The sequence below is a fragment of the Pelodiscus sinensis genome, chromosome 4 (assembly GCF_052426305.1).
Source record: "Pelodiscus sinensis isolate ZL-2025 chromosome 4, ASM5242630v1, whole genome shotgun sequence".
In the NCBI taxonomy this organism is placed as follows: domain Eukaryota; kingdom Metazoa; phylum Chordata; order Testudines; family Trionychidae; genus Pelodiscus; species Pelodiscus sinensis.
Window position 1 is genome coordinate 130,675,053 of NC_143055.1, and position 22,843 is coordinate 130,697,895.

General features: G+C 47.2%; 1 protein-coding gene across 1 annotated transcript; it reads left to right on the top strand.

The window, feature by feature from the left end:
* The first annotated feature begins 1,249 nt into the window (after positions 1-1,249).
* Positions 1,250-19,302, top strand: EREG (epiregulin). The gene is made up of 5 exons (XM_006125393.5): positions 1,250-1,501; positions 12,758-12,847; positions 14,051-14,174; positions 15,262-15,408; positions 17,615-19,302. The coding sequence occupies exons 1-5, from the start codon at positions 1,456-1,458 to the stop codon at positions 17,703-17,705; spliced, it is 498 nt and encodes a 165-aa protein (XP_006125455.1). The 5' UTR covers positions 1,250-1,455; the 3' UTR covers positions 17,706-19,302.
* The last annotated feature ends 3,541 nt before the right edge of the window (positions 19,303-22,843 follow it).

Consider the following 22,843-nt stretch of genomic DNA (forward strand, 5'->3'; position numbering starts at 1 on the left):
GCTCTAGCCCAGTTCAGGAGTGAGCATCTGTTGCTATCATGTAATGGCTCCTCTGAGGTCTACATGAAACGAGCTGGGGTCTCAGTGGTACTTAGTGGACAGGTGTCCCCACCACAAAACCCACAGCCAGCATGGATACTAATGAGCATCTTTGCTGGCAGGCTGCGTACTGGGCTGGAAAGGCACGAGAACGAGCCCTCCGGGTCAAGGTTAGGCACCAGGGTGGGGTACCTGGCATTCTTCTTGCCTGTGCTCTGATTTAATGGAGCATTTCAAACTCCCTGATCTTAGATTTCATGGCCACAGGATGCTGTACTGGCCTGATGGGAACATGAGAACCGAGATAGACGGGAGATTAGAGGAGTCAGCTGCCAATCCAGCCAGGAGTTTTTTCAAAGCCAGTCAAGGAGTGTTCTTGGCAGCCCACCAGCCAGGCAGCTCCTCCTACACATGGCAGATGCAGACAATGATCAGGCATTGGTCCATCCTGCCAGAATGAGCTTTCATTCCATGAAGTTCACGATAGGTAAATTTAGAACAAATAAAAGGAAACCTGCCTGGCGATGTTCAGTCAGCCACTGGAATGTCCTGTTGCAGGAAGCTGCAGAGGCAAGTGGTGGAGATCTTCAACCAGCTGGATGATATTAGGACCAATAATCACCTTGACAATCATGCCTGTTAAAATTAAGAGCCATCCACCCACAAGCTCCAGGGCCTGGGGTGACGAGGGCCAGGAAGGAATTCCGTGTCCACCACTCCTGTACAAAGCTGGGCAATGGGGGAGGGGCACTGTGGATTTTGGGGGGTCCGAGGTATAGGTCACTGCTGGAAGTGATCTGCTGGGGTAGAACAACCAAGGGACAGAGCCAATGTTTCCACTGATTTCAGCATCCGCTTTGCAGTGAAAGGGGGGAGGGGGCCACACAATTTGGGGCTGGGGCTAATATTTTCACATTCATTATGAAACACACATCCAGGCCTGACTGTGTGGATTCCTGCGTAGCTCAAGGACAGCCTGAGCCCCTTTCTTCCCTGGTGTAAAACCAGGGCAGCTTCACTGAAGTCGCTGGAGTTTCTCCAGGAGGAGGGTCCGGGGAGCAGAAGCCACCTGTGCCTCGCTCTCCCCGTGTAAATCCAAATCCATTGCAGGGAGGCTGCTCCGGATCTGCCCCGCTGTGTCTGAGCGCAGACTTTGGCCTCTCGGTTTCCAGCCCGGTGCAGTTTTTCCAGCAGGTGCCTGCGGCGAGGGGCTGCTCCGGGCGAGGAAAGCCGTGGGCGGGAGGGGAGCCCCGGCCGCTCCCGGGTGGATTTCGTCACTTGGGAAGCCGCAGCTTCCGTGGCCGCCTCCCGGCCAGGGTATAAAGGGCGAGGTGCCGCCCGACCTACCTGTGCCACCGGCTGCCAGCCCGCCCCAGCCCAGCTCCGCGCCCCGAGCCCGCCCGGATCCGGAGCCAGATGGAGCCCTGCTGCCCGCGGACGCGGAGCGCGCTGCTCGGCCTGGGTAAGCGGATCGGGCCCCGAGCTGGTGCCCACGCGTGTCCCGGGCTCCTGCGTGGAGGGGACGCGGCGGATCCTTCCAGGGCGCACCTCGGCAGCGGCGACTCCCGGGGTTGGGGGGCGCAGCGTGAGGCTGGGGCGCCCGGGGCTGATCTGGGGCTGGTCCTGCCTTCAGCAGGGGGCTGCGCTCCTGGTGCAGGACCTGGCTCCCCTTTGCCTCTGGCAAGCGGGGGGCGTTGCTGGGGGAGGAGGTAGCCACATCTGGCCTTTTTTTAGGGGTCCAAGAGGTCTCCCCCCGTTTTTAGCTCCGCCGCCGAATGCTTGGGGAAATCTGATCTCGAAAGAGGAAACAATCGGGTCCTGCAGCTGGCGCAGTGCGGGTCCCAAGGTCTAGAGAGAGAGCAGGTAGCTTGAGAAATACTTTCTGTGGGGCCAGTTTGGACTGGAGAGCGCCTCTCTCTCACCCAAGAGTTGGTCCCATAAAAGCTACTTTCTCTCCCCTCTCTGCTTCTTGGCATGCGAGCAGGAAGCTCGGCTTTTAAAATCTCCTCTAACAAAAGCAAAACTCCTGTTGACTGTAATAAGAGTTTTGCATCCCTAAAGACTGTGGGTTCCTGCTAGGGTTTCCAGGTGTCCAGGTTTGAACCAGACCGTCCAGTATTTGAGCTTTCTGTTGGGGAAACAAATTGAGAAAATAGAACTGTCCGGTATTTTCTAAATAAGATGGATTGTGATGTAATGTCAAGTGTGTCCCGTATTTTTGTTGAAACCATCTGGCAACCCTAGTTCCTGCCCTCTCAATAGGATGCCCTCATTGTCCCATCCGGAGATTTTCCTGCTGCCTTTTATTGGCCCAACTCTGGGGAACCTCTCTGGGCCTGCCTCTTGCTCCCAGAATGGTACCCTGTTTCTCTTGGCATCTAGATTCTTTGCCTTTTCGGTGCGACATGGTTGAGTAACGTGGTTGAGTAACACATTCAGTGCCTGTTTGGCAACACCTGAGTTGCTAGTCTAAACTGTGCAGCTGGAACGCTGGGATCAGTGTGGATGAAGCCATCGCGAATGTGCGTACGGCCCCTTGGCTGGATGATGGTAGTGGTGTCGCATGATGAGGATGGCTTAGCTTTGGTGGAAGGAAGATCAGAACCAGGCCCGGCTGGTTCCAAGGCAGAGCTAGGCCCAAAGTGGTTTCAAGTCTACTTTAATGTCTGCAGTGGGTAGCCAGTTGAGACATTCAATAGCCGAATGACTTCATTCCCATGCACCGAGTGCATTTGAGCCTTCGCAAAGGTGCTTATCCACTTCGTTGCAGCACACAATGAAACAGCTGCACTGTAATTATCTGCCCAGACTATTTCAACATGAGCTCATCAGTTTCTGTTTTCCACCTTTACTTCCATACCACTTTGCATTCCAGCCATTATACAAGCCTTCTGTTTGCCAAGCCCTGGCCTTTATAAGCTGGCCACAGACTGGTTCCCATGCAAGGATGACACTGAAATGTGTTATGCAAGTGTCTGTGAGCCTCTCTCTCCTGGGGCATGCACAGAGGCGCCTAGGAAAAGGCTAGTGTTTGACCTCCTTTACTCACAGAGGGTGGGATGGTAATTGGTTACATCTGAAGAAGTGGGTTGTGCCCACGAAAGCTCGTGACACCATCTGCATGTTTTGTTAGTCTCTAAAGTGCTACCAGACCATTTGTTTTTTAAGTTGTTACATCAAAGTGGGTCGACTAGCATGTTATGCCACCAAAGTATCTAACAGGGTGTTACAAGGAAGAGGGAGACAAATTGTTCTCCTTGGCCTCTGAGGGTAGGACAAGAAGCAATGGGCTTAAACTGCAGCAAGGGAGGTTTAGGTTGGACATTAGGGAAAAAACTTCCTACCTGCCAGGGTGGTTACACGCTGGAATAAATTGCCTAGGGAGGTTGTGGAGTCGCCATCACTGGGGATATTTCAAAGCAGGTTAGACAGACACCTGTCAGGGATGATCTAGATGGTTCTTGGTCCTGATGTGAGGGCAGGGGACTGGCTTCCAGTTCTAGTGTTCCATGATTCTATGAAAAGGATCCATTGACTTCAGTGGGTGTAAACTGCTATTGAGTGGGAGTCAGAGTATTTCAGACTGGCCTGTGGAAGCAAAAGGTGCCCCCCTGAAACGTACTCCCCTTTCCTAGCTGTGGTGGGGGATGTGTCTTTCCTGTAGCCTACAGACACTTATAAAAACTATGTAGAGAAATTACGGTCCGCCACACCGCGATTCACCACATTTATGCCGAATAGCTCCTCGCCCCGGAGGGTGTCTCAGGAAGTCAGTGATGCTGCTTGTAGAAGCGAGGTGCTACCTGATGAGCGTCTATGGGTCTGATCACCTGCCCCTCTGTGATCCAAGGAGTTTTGGGCCACAGTCTTTAAACATCGGTAAGTCTACACTGGCATGATTTTCCGGAAATGCTTTTAACGGAAAAGTTTTCCGTTAAAAGCTTTTTCGGAAAATCGCGTCTAGATTGGCAGGACATCTAGATTGGCAAAAGCACTTTTTGCGGAAAAGCGTCCATCGCCATTTTATCCATCGGGGTTTTTTTGCGGTAAACAGCACTGTGCTGTCTACACTGGCTCTCTTGCGCAAATGATTTGCACAAGAGGGCTTTTGTCCGAATGGGAGCAGCATAGTATTTCCGCAAGAACACTGACGATCTTACATGAGATCGTCAGTGTTCTTGCGGAAATTCAAGCGGCCAGTGTAGACAGCTGGCAAGTTTTTCCGCAGAAGCAGATGATTTTTGCGGAAAAACTTGCCAGTCTAGACACAGCCCTGGAGAGATTCTTCAGCTGATTTAGAGCACAAATGTAAACAAGACATTGTGTTCCAGAACGTAGAGCACAAATGTAAACAAGACATTGTGTTCCAGAAGGTAAAGCGGGAAAGGAGTCCTTCGCCTTGACTCGCGAGCCCTGAGATAAAGGCTGATTTTTGCCTGCAAGGAGGCTAAATTCACTCAGGGCTTCATCGGTTTTGTTACAGACTCTGGCAGAGGGGCCCTGAAGCAGACAGCTGGGGTGGGAGTGAGAGACACCGAAAATTCCCCTGAGTGCAGCGGGATGTGGGCCAGTTCAGCAGCTCTTCATCTCATGTGGTCGCTGTGGAGCCCCAGTGGCTTTTAAGGCACCATGGTCCTGCTACTGAGAGGGCCGTGTTTGGAGGCCTTACAGCTGAAGAGATGGATTCTCACTACAGCACAACAGATTAACTGAGTCCTTTTCTATATGGAGTGTGTGTGTGTGTGTGTGTGTGTGTGTGTGTGTGTGTGTGTTTATACATAAATGAGGACTCAATTTATTTATTTTTTTTGCTACTGTGTACGTCTAGAATGAGACAAACGTGTATAGAGTTTAATAAGCTATGAGAAAATATGTATAAGAAAATCTAGGACAGAGGCAACTTGTCCCACAGGTGAGGCAAGATACAGCTTTCTAGAGGTCAATTTGTCAGTGTGGTAAAAAGATTTTTTTTTTTCCTGATTACAAGAAGTGTTGCTCAACAGACAAAGAAGTAATGGAATTGCATAATCGTTGGAGCAAGTACGTAATATGTTGTCTGAAATATTTTTGTAGACCAGTCTTTTAGATTGAATGTTAGATTAGTCTGTGGAATTTCACCTTAGAAAAACGAAGGAGTCGATTCCATATGTGTTAGGTAGAACGAATCAACACCAAAATGTGCATCGCCACAGGTAATGGGGAAGTTGGCATCAAGGAGTAGGAATGACAAACTACAGAAGTGGTATTAGCTGTTGACTACATGCTGGCCATGTGTCCGAGCAGGGAATATCTGGAAACTCTTTATACGGCCAATTCCCTAACATCCAGATCCAAATTTGTGCACAAACCCCAAATTGGCTGTGGGCTCTATACTTAGATTTCACCAATGGAGTACCATGTTAAACTCCTCAAGCATGGTAACAGTCTTAATAGGGAGTCACAGACCATTCCTGTGGTCTGGTTTATTTTGGCTATCCAGGCAAGTCTGCCTTTGAGAGAGATGGTCCCTTACCCCCAAAAAATCACAACTATCATCTGGTTATTCTCAGTCCCAAAGAAGCAGTCACTTACTCCAGTGAAGTTGTACTGTGATCTCAAATCAAATACAACACTTGTAGCCGGTCCTATGAAAAACTAAAGATGTATTAACTAGGGGGGAAAAGGAATGTTATTTACAAGAGTAAAGCAGGTAAATATACATACAAATGAGATAGTCAGTCCGATTCTGAGAGATGATAGTAGCTGCTATACTGTGCAAGTTTTGTACATCCTTTAGGGGCTGACCCAAGCTAAACACTGGGAACCTCTTGCTTAAGCTTAGAAATCTTCACCTCTTAGAATCCAAGCAGCATAGGGATAATCCTTCCTTACTGACAGGAATTTGTATTCCCTTCCCCTTCGCAGCATTCAAGCTGTGATAAAATGAGGACTTGTTACTACCCTCTTCAGGGATATAGGAAAGCAATTAACAAAGACTTTTGTCTACTTATGCTCCTCAGTATGCAGTGTCTAGAGGTCTTCTTTTGTTGGGGAGGAGAGAACCCCTCTTGTGGGCATCTCACATTTGGTAATGTTTCTCCCCTGATCGTGAGATTTTAGAATCTTGGCAAATGTGTTTGTAGTTTCAGAACATTTACACTAGGAGTGGGGAAACTCCGGCCCAGAGGGCTGGATGTGTCCCCTGGCTTGCCTGGCCCTGGTTCCTGAGGCTTAGGGCACTTCCGTCCCCCGCCCCTCCAGCATTGGCGAACCAGCACCTATGGTGGGACTGGAGCAAACAAAATCTACTAGCCTGGGCCCCATTAGACTCAGGTGTGTGAGGGGAATGTGGGCAGTGTCTGTCGCCTTCTCACTCAGGGCCAGGTTGTTGTGGGTTTTTTGTTTCGGTTTTTTGGCTTCTCACTTGTGTGCAGCCCTTGGCTGATTTTTCTGTGGGTCTGCGGCCCCCGAACAAAAAAAAAAAAAAAGGTCCCCCTCCCCCCGATTTAAATGCTACCTTGTAACATGATACAGATATAAGTACACTTAACATATGCAGCATGCTACAAGCATTCAGTAAAGTCTGAACACATTCTTAGCTCTCAAATGTCTATTTACACAATACTAACACAAAGGTGAGCTAGACAGCTGTGTGTGTGTATGTGCGTGTGCACCTGGGTCGCAATGATAATGCCTCAGTTTGATCGATTGTCTGTAATCCCCACTTAAAGACCCATTAAACTGCAGGGAGTTAAAATATTTGCACCTCTCTAATCACTAACCTACATCCAAATGTAATGGCATGCTAATGAATATAAATTAACACATTCCACTGAGGACAATGGATACTTTTCCCAAAGTCACTTTCCCAGAGGTGCAGAGGAGGTGTTTAGAGAGCACATCTGCAGTGTGGACCTTTTGACCTCATCATTTCACCATTGACTTCAATGGGTGTAAAATCCAGTCCCAAGTGAAACAAAGGGATTGGTTGAATTAGCCCAGAACTTAGCATAAAACACACTTATTTGTGCTAGCTTAATTTAGGCACCCAAATACCAGATGTGCCTACAACAACCTCATTTGGAACATGCATTGGTAAGTCACACACCGGTATTCCTGTGTGTGTGGTTTTCACTCTTTCACTGTGTAACAGTACAAATGGACAACAGCATTAAGTTTCCAGGAAATCAGCCTGCAAATCTGACCATGATAATGTTCCTGTAAAGCAGGAAGAAGCATGGCATTTCCATTCCAGTCATGCAGCAATAAGTGTGAAACTAACATTCCAGTGTATCAGTAATAAATACCCACCATCTCATTGCACTTTGCCACACAAGATAACAGTGTTTACTTTCCAATCTAGGTAGTGGTATTAATACAAACACTACCCCTACCTTTTCTAGATTCCTCATTCAATGCTCACCTTAGCAGCAATAGATAAGGAAGGCTGTGAAATTAACAGCCAGCAGCAGGCAATCCTCATGGAAAAGACTATCCGCTTCCATCTACAATGCAGATTCCATATTGACAAACAGGATCTCCTCCGCAGGGATATGCATGGAAAAAGGCCAGCATGTGCAACACAGATCTACAGTTGGGGAGGAGAATTTTTCCCTAATGCCGGCAGACACAAAGGCGTACATGAAAATGTACTTGCTATGTTGTCTTCTGTAATGAACTTATCTCACCAGCCTGTCTGCAGTTGCCTCCCGAAGGAACCCATGAGCTATGTGGTGTAGGCAGAAGGTGGAACATTTTAGTCTAGGCTCTCACATTGTTGGCTTATTTTGTCTTTCTGTTTCTTACATATGCATGTGTTCACTGTCTCAGGACGGACAGTATTGAGCCACTTTGAAGGGAAGAGTTTCTAAGAGGTGCCTGAACCAAAAAACAGGACTATGTAGCACTTTAAAGACTAACAAGATGGTTTATTAGGTGATGAGCTTTCGTGGGCCAGACCCACTTCCTCAGATCAAATAGTGGAAGAAAATTGGCATGACCATATATACCAAAGGGATACAATAAAAAAAAATGAACACATATAAAATTGACAAATCAGATTTTAGAACAGAGTGGAGGTGTGGGGGGGGAGGTTAGCGTCTATGAGATAATGATATTAGGGGTGATAATTGAGGAAGCTATCTTTGTAATGAGTAAGGTAGTTAGCATCTTTGTTAAGGCCCATTCATAAAGTGTCAAATTTCCTGTCTTGTTTCAGCAAGACCAGACTAACATGGCTACATCTCTATTACTATTCTAAGAGGTGCCTGGTGCATCATAAAGAGCCAAAGGAGGTTGCAGCTTGTTTTTGCACATATAGGGATTTCCTGCTTTTTAGTTAGGGTTTCTAGCAAGGCCAGATTCGCATCTCATTTACACTAGAATACATCCATCCGAAGTTTTGTTAATTTTATTAGAGTCATTCTGGATTCCCAGCCATGCAAATGAGATCAGAATCACACCTATTATTTCTTTTTCTCCTAACAAGCCTGAGGTCTGTAAAGGATCTGGAGTCTCTGGTTAAATTCTGCTTTCTGGTACATACACACAGCCCCTATTGGCTTCCGTGGAAATTGTCTGGGTGATCCTATAAGGCAGACCTTGCCCTGTGCTCCTCTCGAGAGTCTGCCAGTAATAGACTCTGTGGAGCAGGGGAAGCCGGTCTCTTAAGTTCAGAGTTTTTGTGGGTCCAAGCAAGATGAGAACGGGGGTGCTGGCTATGAGACAGATGCCTTCCTTGACGCTTAGACATTCAATATTGTCACGGGGTACAGGGGTATGAGTTGGGTGTTCAAAAACACCACCACTAATTTCAGTGGGAGCAGAGTCAGGCTAATGTTGAGCACTCTTGAAAAATCTCCATGTCAATACCCAACTAGCCGGGCCAACCACCGGACAGGTAAACCTCACTCAGGCTTTGGCTCAGGTTCTCAGCTGGAATCAATAAGCGTAGCTCTGCTGTAATACATGCAGCAACATGGAGTTGCTGCCAGTTGACTGCTCTTTGTTTCCAAATCTGGATTCATTTGACATGTCAGGTTTTTGTTCTCGGACACTCTGGGCATCGGGCTAACTCCACTCCACTCGGTCAAATGGTCCCATTGAAGTCAATGGCCAGTGTTCAGTGCCTTTAAAAAACCCACTCAAGGAAACCACTCCTAGATGCTGGAACTAGGGGTGTGGAAGATGCTGCAACACCCTTTAGCATGAAGTGATCTCCATTATATACAGGGTTTACAATATATATAGCTTTCAATAGAATACAAACTATGCCATCACGCCTGGAGTGCTTTCCTGCTCCTTCTCAGGCAACTGCTGAGTAATACTACTGTAATTTAATTTAATTTTCATCAATGTGGAATATTTTTCATGTTCGTGTTTTTTTTTTTTTTTTTTTTTTAACTCACCATTTGTTTTCCGGAAACGTAACACATTCTAATGGCTTCCCCGCCCCCCTTCTGGGAAAACAGGAATCTATGCCTCCTTTTTGCCGTTATACTTGCTATGCTAGATGAAGAAGTAAGCTGAGTAATGGTCTATTTTTTTCATTACAATATTGGTTTTTCAGTCTAGAAAGTGAGATATATGCTTTAAGAGGGACAGAACTGACATGACTCCATGGTTCACGTTAAATCTATAGCACTTGCAAAAGCTTAGTGGATGGAAATGAAGTAGAAAAGGGAAGTCTATTATAGGTTCATCTTCTCTAGTCTGGCACCCTGAGGACCTGATCAGTTCTGAACGAGAGAATTTTCCGGACCACAGGAAGTCGGTATTGTCAAGCAGCATTACCAAAACTCGCACTGCTTAAATGGCTGTTAGAGGACATTTCGGGGTAAATTAGAGCTAAATAACAGCACAGAACACTGAGAGCCAGGACTGGTGGCTATAAACAAACGTTATGGGAAATTTGGCCACACCCATGAAAAGTGGACATCTGGCTGACAAATCCTCATGGAGCATGGAAGTTTCCGGACCAGAGAGTTCTGGACTAGAGAGGTTCAACCTGTAGCAATAGTATAGAATGGACTGTTAGCAAGACACCTGTAATCATCCTGCAATGGAAGAGGCCAGAACATAAGAAAACTTTCTAATAACCGGAGGTTTAATAAAAAGGCTGATTGGGAAATTATGAAGGCACACTTCCTTTATTAGGCTCGCAAGACCTGACAAGTCGAAAGATTCTAGCAGCCCAAAGGCAAAGACAAGAATTACAGACTGCACTGGAATGGGGTTGACAATTAAACAGTTCATGAGCGGGTTAGCTTGTGACCACAGCAGAAGTGTTAGCAGAGCAGATTTCAGGGCCAGTTTGGGCAAAGGTGGATTATTCATCATGGGCCTTCCGAATATTTGTAAGGATTAGTGTAGAAACCAGTACTGGATGCACATTCCAGGGACAGAACATCTGAAATCTATACCTGGGCAGCAACTTGTGACTGTAATGGGACCACCTCTACTGTCCAAAGAGCGCCATCATTCTGTGTCAGCAATACTGCGCCGTGTGGATTTCTGGAGGCGAAATGTGCACAGTTAAACAACAGAGCCAGAGACTAGTGAAACATTCCCGGGGATCTTGATCCTGGTTCTGAATGGCGCACACACACAAGCACAGCTGGAATTTTCAAAGGCAGTGAAACATGCGTCACTTACCCTCCATTAATGTTCTATGGTAGTGGAGTGCCTGGCTCCCTTTGATAATGCTGATCATCTCAGCCTACATGTGTGACTGTGTGCACAAATGACATTGGAACAGCCATACTGGGGCAGACCAAAGGTCCATCTAGCCCAGTATCCTGTCTGCCGACAGTGGCCAATACCAGATGCCCCAGAGGCAGGGAACACAACAGGGAATCATCAAGGCTACGTCTACAGTGCACAGTTATTTTGGAATAAGCTATTCCAGAATAGTTATTCTGAAATAGCTTATTTCAAAATAGCATGTCTACACTGCAGGGAAACCTCATAATGAGTCCGAGGCCGACTTCCCTAATGTAGACGTGCTATCTCGATTTAGAGCCCCAGGAGGAATATCTTAGAATGGCTCTGGTGAGGGGATATTTTAAAATAGCAGCAGTGGAGCATCTACACATGCCTGATTTCAAAATAGCTATTTCGGGACAGGCGTTATTCTTTGTAGAATGAGGTTTACAGAAACTGGAATAAGCCATCCGTTATTTTGAAATTACTGTGAAATAATGGAATTGCTGTGTAGACACTCGCATAGTTATTCTGGAATAACAGACATTATTCCAAAATAACTTTGCTATGTTGACATACCTCAAGTGATCCCTCTCCTGTCACCCATTTCCAGAACAACAGAGGCTAGGGATACCATTCCTACCCATCCTGGCTAATAGGTTCATGGAGGTTAGGTCCATCAATGGCTATCTAGCTCTTTTCTGAACCCTGTTAAAGTCCTAGTCTTCACCACATCCTCTGGCAAGGAGTTCCACAGGTTGACTGTGTTCTGCGTGAAGAAAAACTTCCTTTTGTTTTTAAACCTGCTACCTATTAATTTAATTTGGTGACCCCTAGTTCTTATATAATGAGAACAAGTAAATAACTTTTCCTTATTCACTTTTTCCATACCCGTCATGATTTTATAGACCTCTATCATATTCCCCCTTAGTCTCCTCTTCTCTAAGATGTAAAGTCCCAGTCTTTTTAAGCTCTCTTCATATGGGACCCGTTCCAAACCCCTCATCATTTGTGTTGCCCTTCTCCAATGTGGTATACGAAATCAAATCCCGGATGACAAGTTTTCACACAGGCATCATCTGAGCAGATGGTGTCCCCAAACACCCAGAGCAAAGTGTTGAATGGTTCAATGCTAAGTCAGCAGAAGGTGTCATCTACTGAGTTGCCAACACTTCCTGCAACAGCTGGAATTTCTTTCTAAAAACCTCCTCTTCTGTTATTGACTGACCTTGATCTTGCTTTGTTTATGAGCTCTACCAAAATTAATGTTTCCATTAAGCGCCAGGAGCCTAGCATTTAAAAACACTTTTATTCACAAGATTGGCCAAAGCTTTAAACAGTGAATTCCAGTGGAAACGGACTGTTTTCTCTCATTTTGGGGGCAAAATTTGTGTGCGGGTTCCTAAGGCATCAGTGGCATAGGTTCACCCCAGTGTGGTGTTTGGCACTGAGTTAGATCAGTGTGCGATCAATAGCCCCAATTCAGCAAAAGATCTTGGCGCATAAGTCCTGTGGAAGTCCATGGGATTTCAGCATGGGCCTAAAGTTCAGCATCAATGAAGCGTTTTTAATTAGACAAGGCCCACGTCTAAGGTTCATCCCATTAAGACTGCTGTCTTAGCTTGGGTCAAATCCCATTCCCTTTTTCATTTGCATGATCCCAATTCAACAAAGCACTGCAGCCCGTACTTAAATTCATCCCCATTGAACCAAGCCGTTAAACATACACTTAAATTAATCCCTAGTCCTGTCACTATGTATGTTGCTGAATTTGAGGCCGTGCTGCTTGAACATTGTTGATTTATTATTGATACTTTCGTATTTGTGTTTGGATTAGCTGACTCTAAGAACCATACCTGTGTGTGTTCTCTGGCTCTACTGCTAGGTTTATGTTGAGATTATGGTTAAGTCTAGAAATAAGCAGAGAAACTCTCTCTAACTCATAAGTACTCCAAACACCATAACTGGAGGAGATTCCTCTAATATCACTTTTATTTCTTTGCCCCATTAATAGGCCTTTTTATTTGTCTGCCCCTAGGTATTTATCTTTTACTGCAAGCTGTGTCTGGTACAACAGTGATCCCGTTATGTGAACCAAATGATCTGGAAAACTGCACAACAGCACTAGGTAAGTACAACAGTCTAACACGACCTCTTTAACTAGGCAGATGTCTTCAGTGTCTGGCAAGTCCCATTGGTCTCCTAGAGAGCGGGGTGCTTCTGAAAATCTGGCCCCTTCATGGATGTGCCTTTTAAAAAGCTGGCCCATAAACTTGATGCCACCTTTTAAAACCAAATTGAGTCTGCAAGGTGGGTGCTGGTGGTGAGGAGTCCGAAGAAGTACTAAGCATCTTGCAGGATACAGCCCTGGGTCATCCCTGCTTTTTATTAAGCCACACATGGTGTTAAATAACCATGTCTCGGAAAGCAATTCCCTGTGCTGCAGTGTCCACTGATAGAGCTATGCCCAATGCAGGGTGGGAGGAACCATCTAGATGGATTTAAAAAACAAACAACCCGCTAAAGGGTTTGACTGCCTCATGGGAATGGCATTGAAAATCCTCAGTTTTGTGGATGAGCAGCTGGATATGAGTCAGTGTGCCTTTGCATCCAAGAAGGCTAATGGCATATTAGGGTGAATTAGGAGGAGCATTGCCAGCAGATCCAGAGAAGTGATTATTCCCCTTGATTTGGCTCTGGTGAGGCCACATCTGTAGTGTTGCATCCAGTTCTGGGCCCCCCACTATAGAAAGGATGTGGACACATTGGAGAGGTTCCAGCGGAGGGCAATCAAAATAATCAGGGGGCTGGAGCACATGACCAAGAGGAGAAGCTGAGGGCTTTGGGCTTATTTAGTCTGCAGAAGGGAAGAACGAGGGGGGATTTGATAGCAGCCTTCAACTACCTGAAGGGAGGTTCCAAAGAGGATGGAGAGAGGCTGTTCTCAGTAGAGACAGATGGAAGAACAAGGAGCAATGGGCTCAAGTTATAGTGGGGGAGGTCTAGGTTGGATATTAGGAAAAACTATTTCACTAGGAGGGTGGGGAAGCACTGGGATGGGTTCCCTAGGGACGGGGTGGAATCTCCATCCCTAGAGGTTTATAAGTCTCAGCTTGACAAAGCCCTGGCCGGGTTGATTTAGTTGGGATTGGCCCTGCTTTGGGCAGGGAGTTGGACTTGATGACCTTCTGAGATCTCTTCCAACCCTGGGATTCTATGATTCATAAGACTAAATGAAAGTGGCACAGATAAGGTCTGAGCAGTGTTAAGAAACGCAGGCAAAATGACTGGGGGAAAAGACAAACAAAACATTAACTCAACCTACTTCCAGTTCAGACGGAGACTAATCCCCGAGTGGCTCAAGTCGGGATAGCCAGATGCAAGCCTGAAATGCAAGATTACTGCTTCCATGGGCAGTGCATGTACCTTGTGGACTTAGATGAACATTACTGCAGGTAAGAGGAAATGCTTGTCTAATCCCGTTTTGCAGGAGCTGAAGTTGAGTGCCTATGTCAATGACATGCCATTGTATGAATTAACTTTGATCTCTGCCGTCCCATGCTTTCAGACTCTGTGACATTGAAATCAAAAGCAATGTAGGGCCCTGATGCAGCAAGGTATTTAAGCATTTGTCTAACTTTCAGCAGATGAGTAATCCCCTGGACTTCAGTGGGACTTGCATTCAGTGCTTTGAACTGACTGCAGTCAATTGGACTTCACATCTGCTTCAACTTAGGCATGTGCTTAAATATCCTGCTGAATCAGAGCCTGAATATGAAGGAGATGGGGAGGGGAATGTGTAGGTCACTTGGGGTATGTCTAGACAGCATGGCTATTTTGGGATACTGGAGGTGTCCTGAAAATAGCTACCCCACATCTTGGAAATGTGCCCGTTATTTCGAAATATTTTCGAAATAACGGGCATGCTATTCTGGCATCCCTGTAACCCTCGTTCCATGAGGGTTGAGAGATGTCTTGAAATCACACGTTACTTCAAAATGTGACAATTGTGAAGACGCGCCAAATTTCAAAATAAGCTGTTTTGAAATACAATTGGAAATAAGATATGCAATTTGCATAGCTCACATTGCGTATCTTATTTCGAGTGTAGGGTGCTGTGTAGACGCACCCTTCCACTGGTGTCAATGTGGAGTAACTCTTTGGAGTTACACCGGTAGAAGAGAGGTGAATCAACTTGCCACTTCCACATACAGCATCTGATTCCACAAGCCCGGTTTCTTTATGAACTTGTCCCAAAAATGGCCCAGCAGGCTGGATATTTTATGAAGGCATCACCCTCTTCCCAGATGTGCTAGCGGAGTGGGTGTATAGAAAACCAATCCAATCCCAGAAATTAGCAATGGAAAAGAGCTTTTGGGACATCTGGCCTGGCATGTGCTATTGCATGATTGTTCTCTGCAGGGCATTTTTCTGGAGCCTCTCCATCCTGAACAATGCTTCCCTTGTCCTCCAGAGTGAGGGTGGGTTTCCAGCTCGCACATGGCCTCTTTCTAGGACAGTGACAGTCTTTGTATTTTGCAGGTGTGATGTGGGCTTCTCTGGGGTCCGGTGCGTGCATTCGGAACTTCTCACGCAGCACCTGAGCAAAGAATATCTGGCACTGACCGTGATTCTAATCCTCTTTTTCCTCGTCGCGATCTTCATTACAACCTACTACCTATTCAAATGGTAAGGCGCACTCATATTGCCCGATGTGATCTTACGGGGGACTTGGCTTCTCCAGCGAGGGAGAGACGCTTTGGTTTTAACCAATACGTCAGATGGGGAGACCACAAAGAAGGCAATGTTTATTATTTTTGCTTGACTGCATTACGTTTTTCAGATACCGCTGCACCCATTTACTTCACTGCATTTGGGACGGGGGGATTCAGTGTGTTTGCTTTGGTGACATGATCAACAATGAAACTTGGTCTTTGCTAGAATGTATGGTACATGGTTGGCATCATGTCCAGCCCTAAATCAAACAATGCACCAATAGGACCAGGGCATAGCTCTGTGCACTGAATAGAGAGAGAAACTAGAACAACCACCTTTTGGGGCCAATGACAGAATCCTTTAGAGACCCTTCTTCTAAATGAATGACGCAGTTGACGGGAAGAAAACTAAAGACCTGAAAGTGACATGCAGTGTATGCAATATAATACTTGTCGTCATTCTGTTTACTTCAGGGGTGTTTCTACAGGTTCTCACCCTGTCCATGAGATCACACGCTGGCCTAACTATATCACATGCCCCAAAATTATAGTAGTATCTCATCCAATAGTGGGTATTGGAAGGCTTAACACAGCCTCCAAAGGTGGAGAGAAGGCGGCTTTTGCACTGTTCTGCTCTTGTGATCCTTGGCTAATGGTCTGTTCTTCTAATTCATGCCAGTTGCCAGGGAAAAAGGGAATTGTGGCTAGACCCCTTTCAGCCCTGCCAATAATCCAGACACCAGGAATTTTGGGATCGCTCTTCTATATAGGGTCTATGGAACCAACACTAGGTAGCTCACAGATTTGGCCCAGTTATCTACCCCAAATTACTCAGGTCCTGCCTCCTGACGACAAACATCCAAACCAGACAGGTTTCCAGTTTATTATGCTTATGAATCTAAATAACTAAGCAAAAAAAAAAAAATCAACACCTGAGTCTTGTTACCAGGTGGCGCCAACATCACCATGAAACCATCTGTTGTTCAATAAGAACCATCTCTCTAGTACATTGGGAGCATGGCATGTTTGTTTAACGGACAGCATTGTCCAGCTCCATGCCAGCTGGTATTTTTATACACGTTCCAACAAAATGGCTGAGACAGGGAAGTTCACATCCCTCCCAGGCTGAAGACTACGGCTCTGGTGCCAGCTCAGGTAGCCTCCCCAAGCTCTGGGTGGCTAGATGGCTGCAAGTCTCATCCTCTGTCTGTAGTAAGGGTTGTATGGGAACATTCTGTATAACTCCACCTGGCGTTACAAGTGGGGGCTTGTTCTGGGATGTCTCTGAAGCTTGGGATGCCCTTCCTCAGCTAAGGGAAGCAGGTAACTCACACGCCTTTGGGGTGTGGTGCACTGTCCTATCTATGGGCACCAGGACCACTTACAGAGAGCATCATGAGTCTGCTTTGCAGCCTTAGCTAAGTGCCAGCTGGTTTCTAGCTATGCAGTAGAGGCTCGTGCATTCCGCTCCAGAAAGCCCAGGTTCAGTTCCACCCACCAACATTACAAGCACACGCTCTTGTTACAGCGATCTACTGGCATTCAAAAAATTGCAAGTGCAAGAACAGTAAGATGATAGGACAAGAAGCAAAAGGAGGTTTAGGTTGGACATGAGGGAAAAATTCCCTGTCAAGATGGTGAAGCGCTAGACTAAGTTTTCAAGGGAGGTTGTGGAATCTCCATCACTAGAGATATTTAAGAGCAAGTTAGACAGACACCTGTCAGGGATAGTCTAGAGGTGATGCTTGGTCCTGTTATGAAAGTAGGGGCCTGGATTGGATGACCTCTGGAGAGATCCTTTCTAGCTCTATGATTCTATGGAAGCATCCTTCTACTAACAAAAGCTGGAACAAGAAAACAAAAGCCCAGAAAGTCAATACATATGCAGGAAGGCTATTATCTCTGTGGTGGTTTAATTCAGGCCTGTGGTTTTCTTGGTTCAGTTGTTGAACATAAGCTTGAGCCAGCCAACAGAAGTCTGACACTGTATGGGATTTAAGAAAATGCTTATGTACTTTGTTGGATGGGGAAGTTTTGCTCAGCACCTTGTAGAAGAAGTGAAGTAATGGGAGAAGTGCAAGAACTTCTCCATAGCTTTTTCTTTCTGGCACAGTAATGCATTGCATTGCTTTTTTTCTCTGTAGGCAACATCTTAACCTCTCTGATCTTCATATTTCCAGGTACCAAAACAAAAAGAAGAGGCAAGCCAACAACCACAAATACAAAGAGGCTGATGTCCATGAGAAGAACTCCGCGCTGCTTCCCTCGTGAAGGGGGAGAGAAACACACAGACTTGTCAGCTCACAGCTATTTAATATAAACCTATTTTATTAATAGTATTTATATGCTCTAAACAACACAATTTCAAATTTGCATTGATCAGACTCAATTTACAGGTCAAAATGGATTTTGGGGGGTATACTTTATTTTTAATTTTTTTTTATTGAATATTCAATACTGTGCAATGTGGCACTACAGAAATCCTCCCTCTGTACATATGCAGAATTATATATAGGTGTGTGTGTATATATATATATATATTTTTATAAGACGTGTATGCTTCTTGTCAGCAATAGCTGGCCTACCAAAATATGTTGTTGTTTTTTAAGGGCAATAAAATTTTGTATTCATGTGAAGATAATGAATGCACTTAATGCTCCTTAGAATTAAGTCTTCTAAATTGGGTTGACTGTATGCTGTGTGTCTCCTGCTAGAACTTCAGGGAAGTTTTGGCTAATTAGATATGAACACATGGAAAATACATCTGACCCTGGGAAATGTTGCTCCTCTATTCAGACTGATGTTGATTGGTTTTGACATTGGGGTACATTGTCCTCTATTTGCATCAGGTTACGTCGCAGACCTGAGCAGGGGGAGGGGAACTGCATCAAAAACTGAGGTAAAATATTCTGCTTTCAGTGAAGGCTTTGTTACTGGTACAATGTTGACTCCCATTCCTCACCCATGTGGGAAAGTAAGATGTCAGATGTTCTTACTTCTCTAGGCAAGCTACCTGCTGTCCCTTAATTAGAGGAGGTTGGTTAATTAACCAGTCATTTTTATACACTCTTTATATTTTAGTCACGCATTCCGTGACTCAGGAATGATCTCTTACAACCACTTTTCAGTTTGCATTTTGGAACAGCTCTGTGATTGATCTGTTAGCCTCTCTGGCGGTACGTTTGAGGCTGTGTCTGCACAAAAGAGTTAGCAGGTTTGAGCTTGCAACTGAGCACCAGAAAGACGGGCCCCAATTACATAACAGTGTGGAGAGGTGGACACGACAGCAAATCCATTTGTCGTGTAGGTACATCCCACGTATAGATGCGCCTCACTGGTCACCGGAAGAGAAGAGACCTGGTCATGGGTGAGAAGGAACTGAAGCGTGATACGTTGCTTTATCAAGCTCAGCTGTAAACCCAATGAAGTCTCAGTGGGAGTGAAATCTGATTGTGAACTAAGTCCCTCTGTGAGCAGGCTTGTGTTCTCCAACAGGGGCTGGCAAGGATTCTGCACTGTACTGCCCACTTGGGTGGACCTCACCTCCAAATTTCCTTTCTTCTCTGGAACTAGGAGGGCCTGGATGGAAAAAAAAAATCTTGGTGCTCGGAAACGATTTTCTTTTTCTCAAAACTCATTACAGGCACTGGACACAATTGGGATTAATGCTCGCTTTTGGAATGCCTCATTTCTGGTGACGACAAGGGACGCTTTTATGAACTGTTTAGGCTAAAATGGGCCGTGCCTTTACGTTGTTAACCACTAGCGTCAGGCAGCTTGATGCAAGCAAGCTGGAAGTCGTTCTTCGGTTGGTACTTTTTTCTCTGTTTTTGCAGCTTTATGAAATCAATAAAACGCACACACAAAATGTGATGTGGTGGTTTATTTAACAAACTGTACATTTTACCAGTGCATATACATGCGGAGCTCTTTCAGGGGCCCAGGTGCGGGGGACTGGGGCAACCTACCACAGCCCCCCCCCATATCTGCTCAATCCCTCCCCCCAAGCCCTCCCCTTCTCCACCCCACACTCTTACCCCCTCCCCTGAGCAACGCAGCCCAAGGGATTCCAGGGGCAGTGCAGCATCAGCACAGTTTACCCTCCTTTCCGCCCCCACCCCGCTCACCACAGACAGAACTCTCTGTGCTTCCTGTCACCTGTGAGAAGCCGCGCACCGAGGGCCCAGAGAGGGCAGCGGGATGGAGCGGAGCAGGCTGGTCTGCTCCCGTTCCCGCCACCCACGTGGTGAGTATGGGAGGGATGACCTCTGCTGCTGTCCCATGCCAAGCCCCATAATCCCCCAGGTCCCTCCCATCCATAGGACAGTTGGGGGAGCCAGTGTGAGACCCCCAAAAACATGAAGCCTGGGGTGGCCACCCCGATTTGTCCTATGGATGGGCCGGCTCAGCACACCACCATGCCTGTGTGTATATCTTCCACTACCTCAGCCAGCTTCCCACATTCACCCCCCCCCCCCGTATCTTCCCCCTCCCTCATGCCACCGAGCAACTGAAGAGCCTGTAGCCAGGTGCCGGCAGAGGGAGGGCGGTTTTTGTTCAGTCTCTCAAGCTCTCTTGGGTGGCTGGAGTGCACCTCAGGAAATTGCTGCAGGAGGCGAACCTGCCTCATTCCTTCCATGGTTGCTGCGGGCGTCGCATCCCACCTGTTGCCAAACACTTTGCCAGCTCAGCTTCATCTTTGCCTGGCTCTTTCTGTGCTCATGGACGTGCCTGCAGTGGGCATCCAAGGCCAGGCCAAACCTTTCCTATGAAACAGCTTTGACACATATGGGGCTGGGGGGGGGGGAAAAATTCACTGACATTTCCCCTTCCTCAGATGCGCGGCACTTCCCGAGCTCAGAAAGCCAGGCTCAGTGCAGAGGGTCTCCATGGAGACCGGGTGGGACAAGGAATCACATTGCAGGGAGGCTCTGAGGAGCCTCTATCGATTAGGCGGCTGGAGCGCATGACTCAGTGGAGCGCAACCGGTGGGTCGTGACCCCCCCAAGAGGGTCACGGATGTCTTCCTTGGGGGGCCGCCCGGATCTAAGCGCCGTGCCGCTCAAATTACCTCGGGGGTCGCGACACGAGTACAATCAAATATGAGGGGGCGCGTGGTCGAAAGAAGGTTGTGCCCCCCTGGCATGACTCATGAGGACAGGCTGAGGGGACTGGGCAGGCCCGCTGACAGGGGGAGGCAAAGGGGTAAGTGCCCAGGGGCCCTGCTCACTGCCACTGGAGCTCTGCCAAAAAGCATCTCTTGATTGAAAGATGTTTTTGATCGGGCATAGCAAAAGCATCTTTCAATTGAGACGCTGCTGCAGGCAGGTTGGGCCTAGGGAAGGGAAGGGGAGATGGGGTGCGGCTGCCCTGGGGCTCATCCCTGCAGATGAGGGATGGGGCTAGGCAGGCTGAGGGCTCCTCAGGGGTAGGGGTGTTTGGGGCTTCTCCAGTCAGGGGGCTGGCGTATGGCTCCAGCTGAGTGAGGAGGGCAGGGGGCCCATTGATTTCTGCACTAGGGCCCAGAATTGCTGTGGGAGACCTGGAATTGGGTTTATTTCATGTGCAGAAGAGAAGAGTTTGTCGGGGCGGGGGGAGGTGTTTGAGAGCAGCCTTCAACTCTCTGAAGGGGGGTTCCATGGAGAACGGAGCCACGCTGTTCCCAGTGGTGGTGGATGGCAGTACAAGGAGCAATGGGCTCAAGTTGCAGTGGGGAAGGTCGAGGTTGGATATTAGGAAAAACGATGTCACTAGGAGGGTGGGGAAGCACTGGGATGGGACCCCTAGGGAGACGGTGGAATCTCCGTCCTGGTTTTTAAGGCCCGGCTTGGCAAAGCCCTGGCTGGGAAGATTTAGTTGGGGTTGGTCCTGCTTTGAACGGGGGATTGGACGGGGATAAGCCAATACTAGTAGCCTCTCTCTTTCCTGGCCAAAGAAATAAAGAAAGAAAGATGAGCTCCCTCAGTAACTAGAGAAGAATTTGATCTTGCACAAATTGCCATAATTAATTTAATGAAGCTGATGCCAAACCTAAATTACCCAAGCACTCCCATTATATAATTCCATTCTGTATGATTAAAGCTTTCTCAGCAAGCACCCGCATCAAAACACAGCGGTGGTGCACATTCTTCGGAGAGTCTCGCAAACATTGGGACATCTCCATGTGCCGCCTGGAATGAGGCCAGTCTACACGACACCCTTAGCTCGAAATAAGCTGCGCTGTCTGAGCTGTGCAAATGGTGCAGCTTATTTCAAGTCCATTTCAAAATCGCTTATTTCGTAATTTGGCGCTCTCTGCACGTGGTGAAATAACCCGCTATTCCGAAATGTCCCTTACTCCTCGTGGAACAAGGTTTACAGGGATGTCGGACTGGGGTAATGGGCGCACTGTCAAGACGCGGAATAGCTTTTTCGGGATACCGGAAGTACCCTGAAATAGCGCCACAGTGTAGATGTAGCCATATAGTCCAGATTTAGTGGAGCAGGGGTTCTCCAACTGAATTATTTGCTAGTGGGCCACAGCAAGATGGCAGGTCACATACTAAAGGCTTCTGTGACCCTACTGTCAGGGTTTCCTTACAATGGAAAACCTGGACTCCTGTAAAAACAAGAAGAGAAACCATCACAGGTGCCTCCACCAGAGGCTGCTGCTACACCACTAGAAGAAGAGAGGAAATAGGACTTGAGTTCAGGGATTGGAGCTGTTAGCCAGCAGGGCCCATGGGAGATGGACGTCCACCAAGGCAGTGGAGAAGACAGGATAGTCAGGGAGGAAGTGGACCAAGCAACCCGGCTAGTTTGCAGGTGAGACTAGGAAAACGGCCGGGCATTGTGGAGAAGAACTGGCCCCAGCAGGGGAAGCATGTATAAAGGAGCTGGGCACAAGTGAGGAACAGATCAGACGGGAGGGGGAGTAGATGAAGAGAGAAGGAAACCACGGGACTGGGAATGTGAGGGTTGTGAGCATCTCACTGTGCGCCAAACAGCTGGCTTTCGTTTCTCCATTCCTCCTTTCCTAGCTCCTCCCCAATATTCTTGAGACCAGCTATGGGAAGTTTTAGGTCCCAAAGGAAAGTTTTCAGCAAGCTCTTACCTAGCACTTCCCATCAGTAGCTGGCACTTCACAGAGACTAGTATCACTATCCTCGCCTTACGGGGGGAGTCCAAGGCACGGAGATTAAATGATTTGCCCAGGGGCACTAGCAGGCCGGTGATAGACCAAAGTGTCCCCTGTTCTGCTCCGGTGCTGTATTCACCCAGCTGGATGCAGTGGAAGACGTGAGGTCAGATTCTAGGTTGCTGTACATCAGTTTACACCAGCTGGAGATCTGGCCTGAGGGAGGGGTTATGTTAAACCTGTGGGGAGCAACCTGCGGCCCATGGGGGTTCTATGTGTCACCCGTGCACCC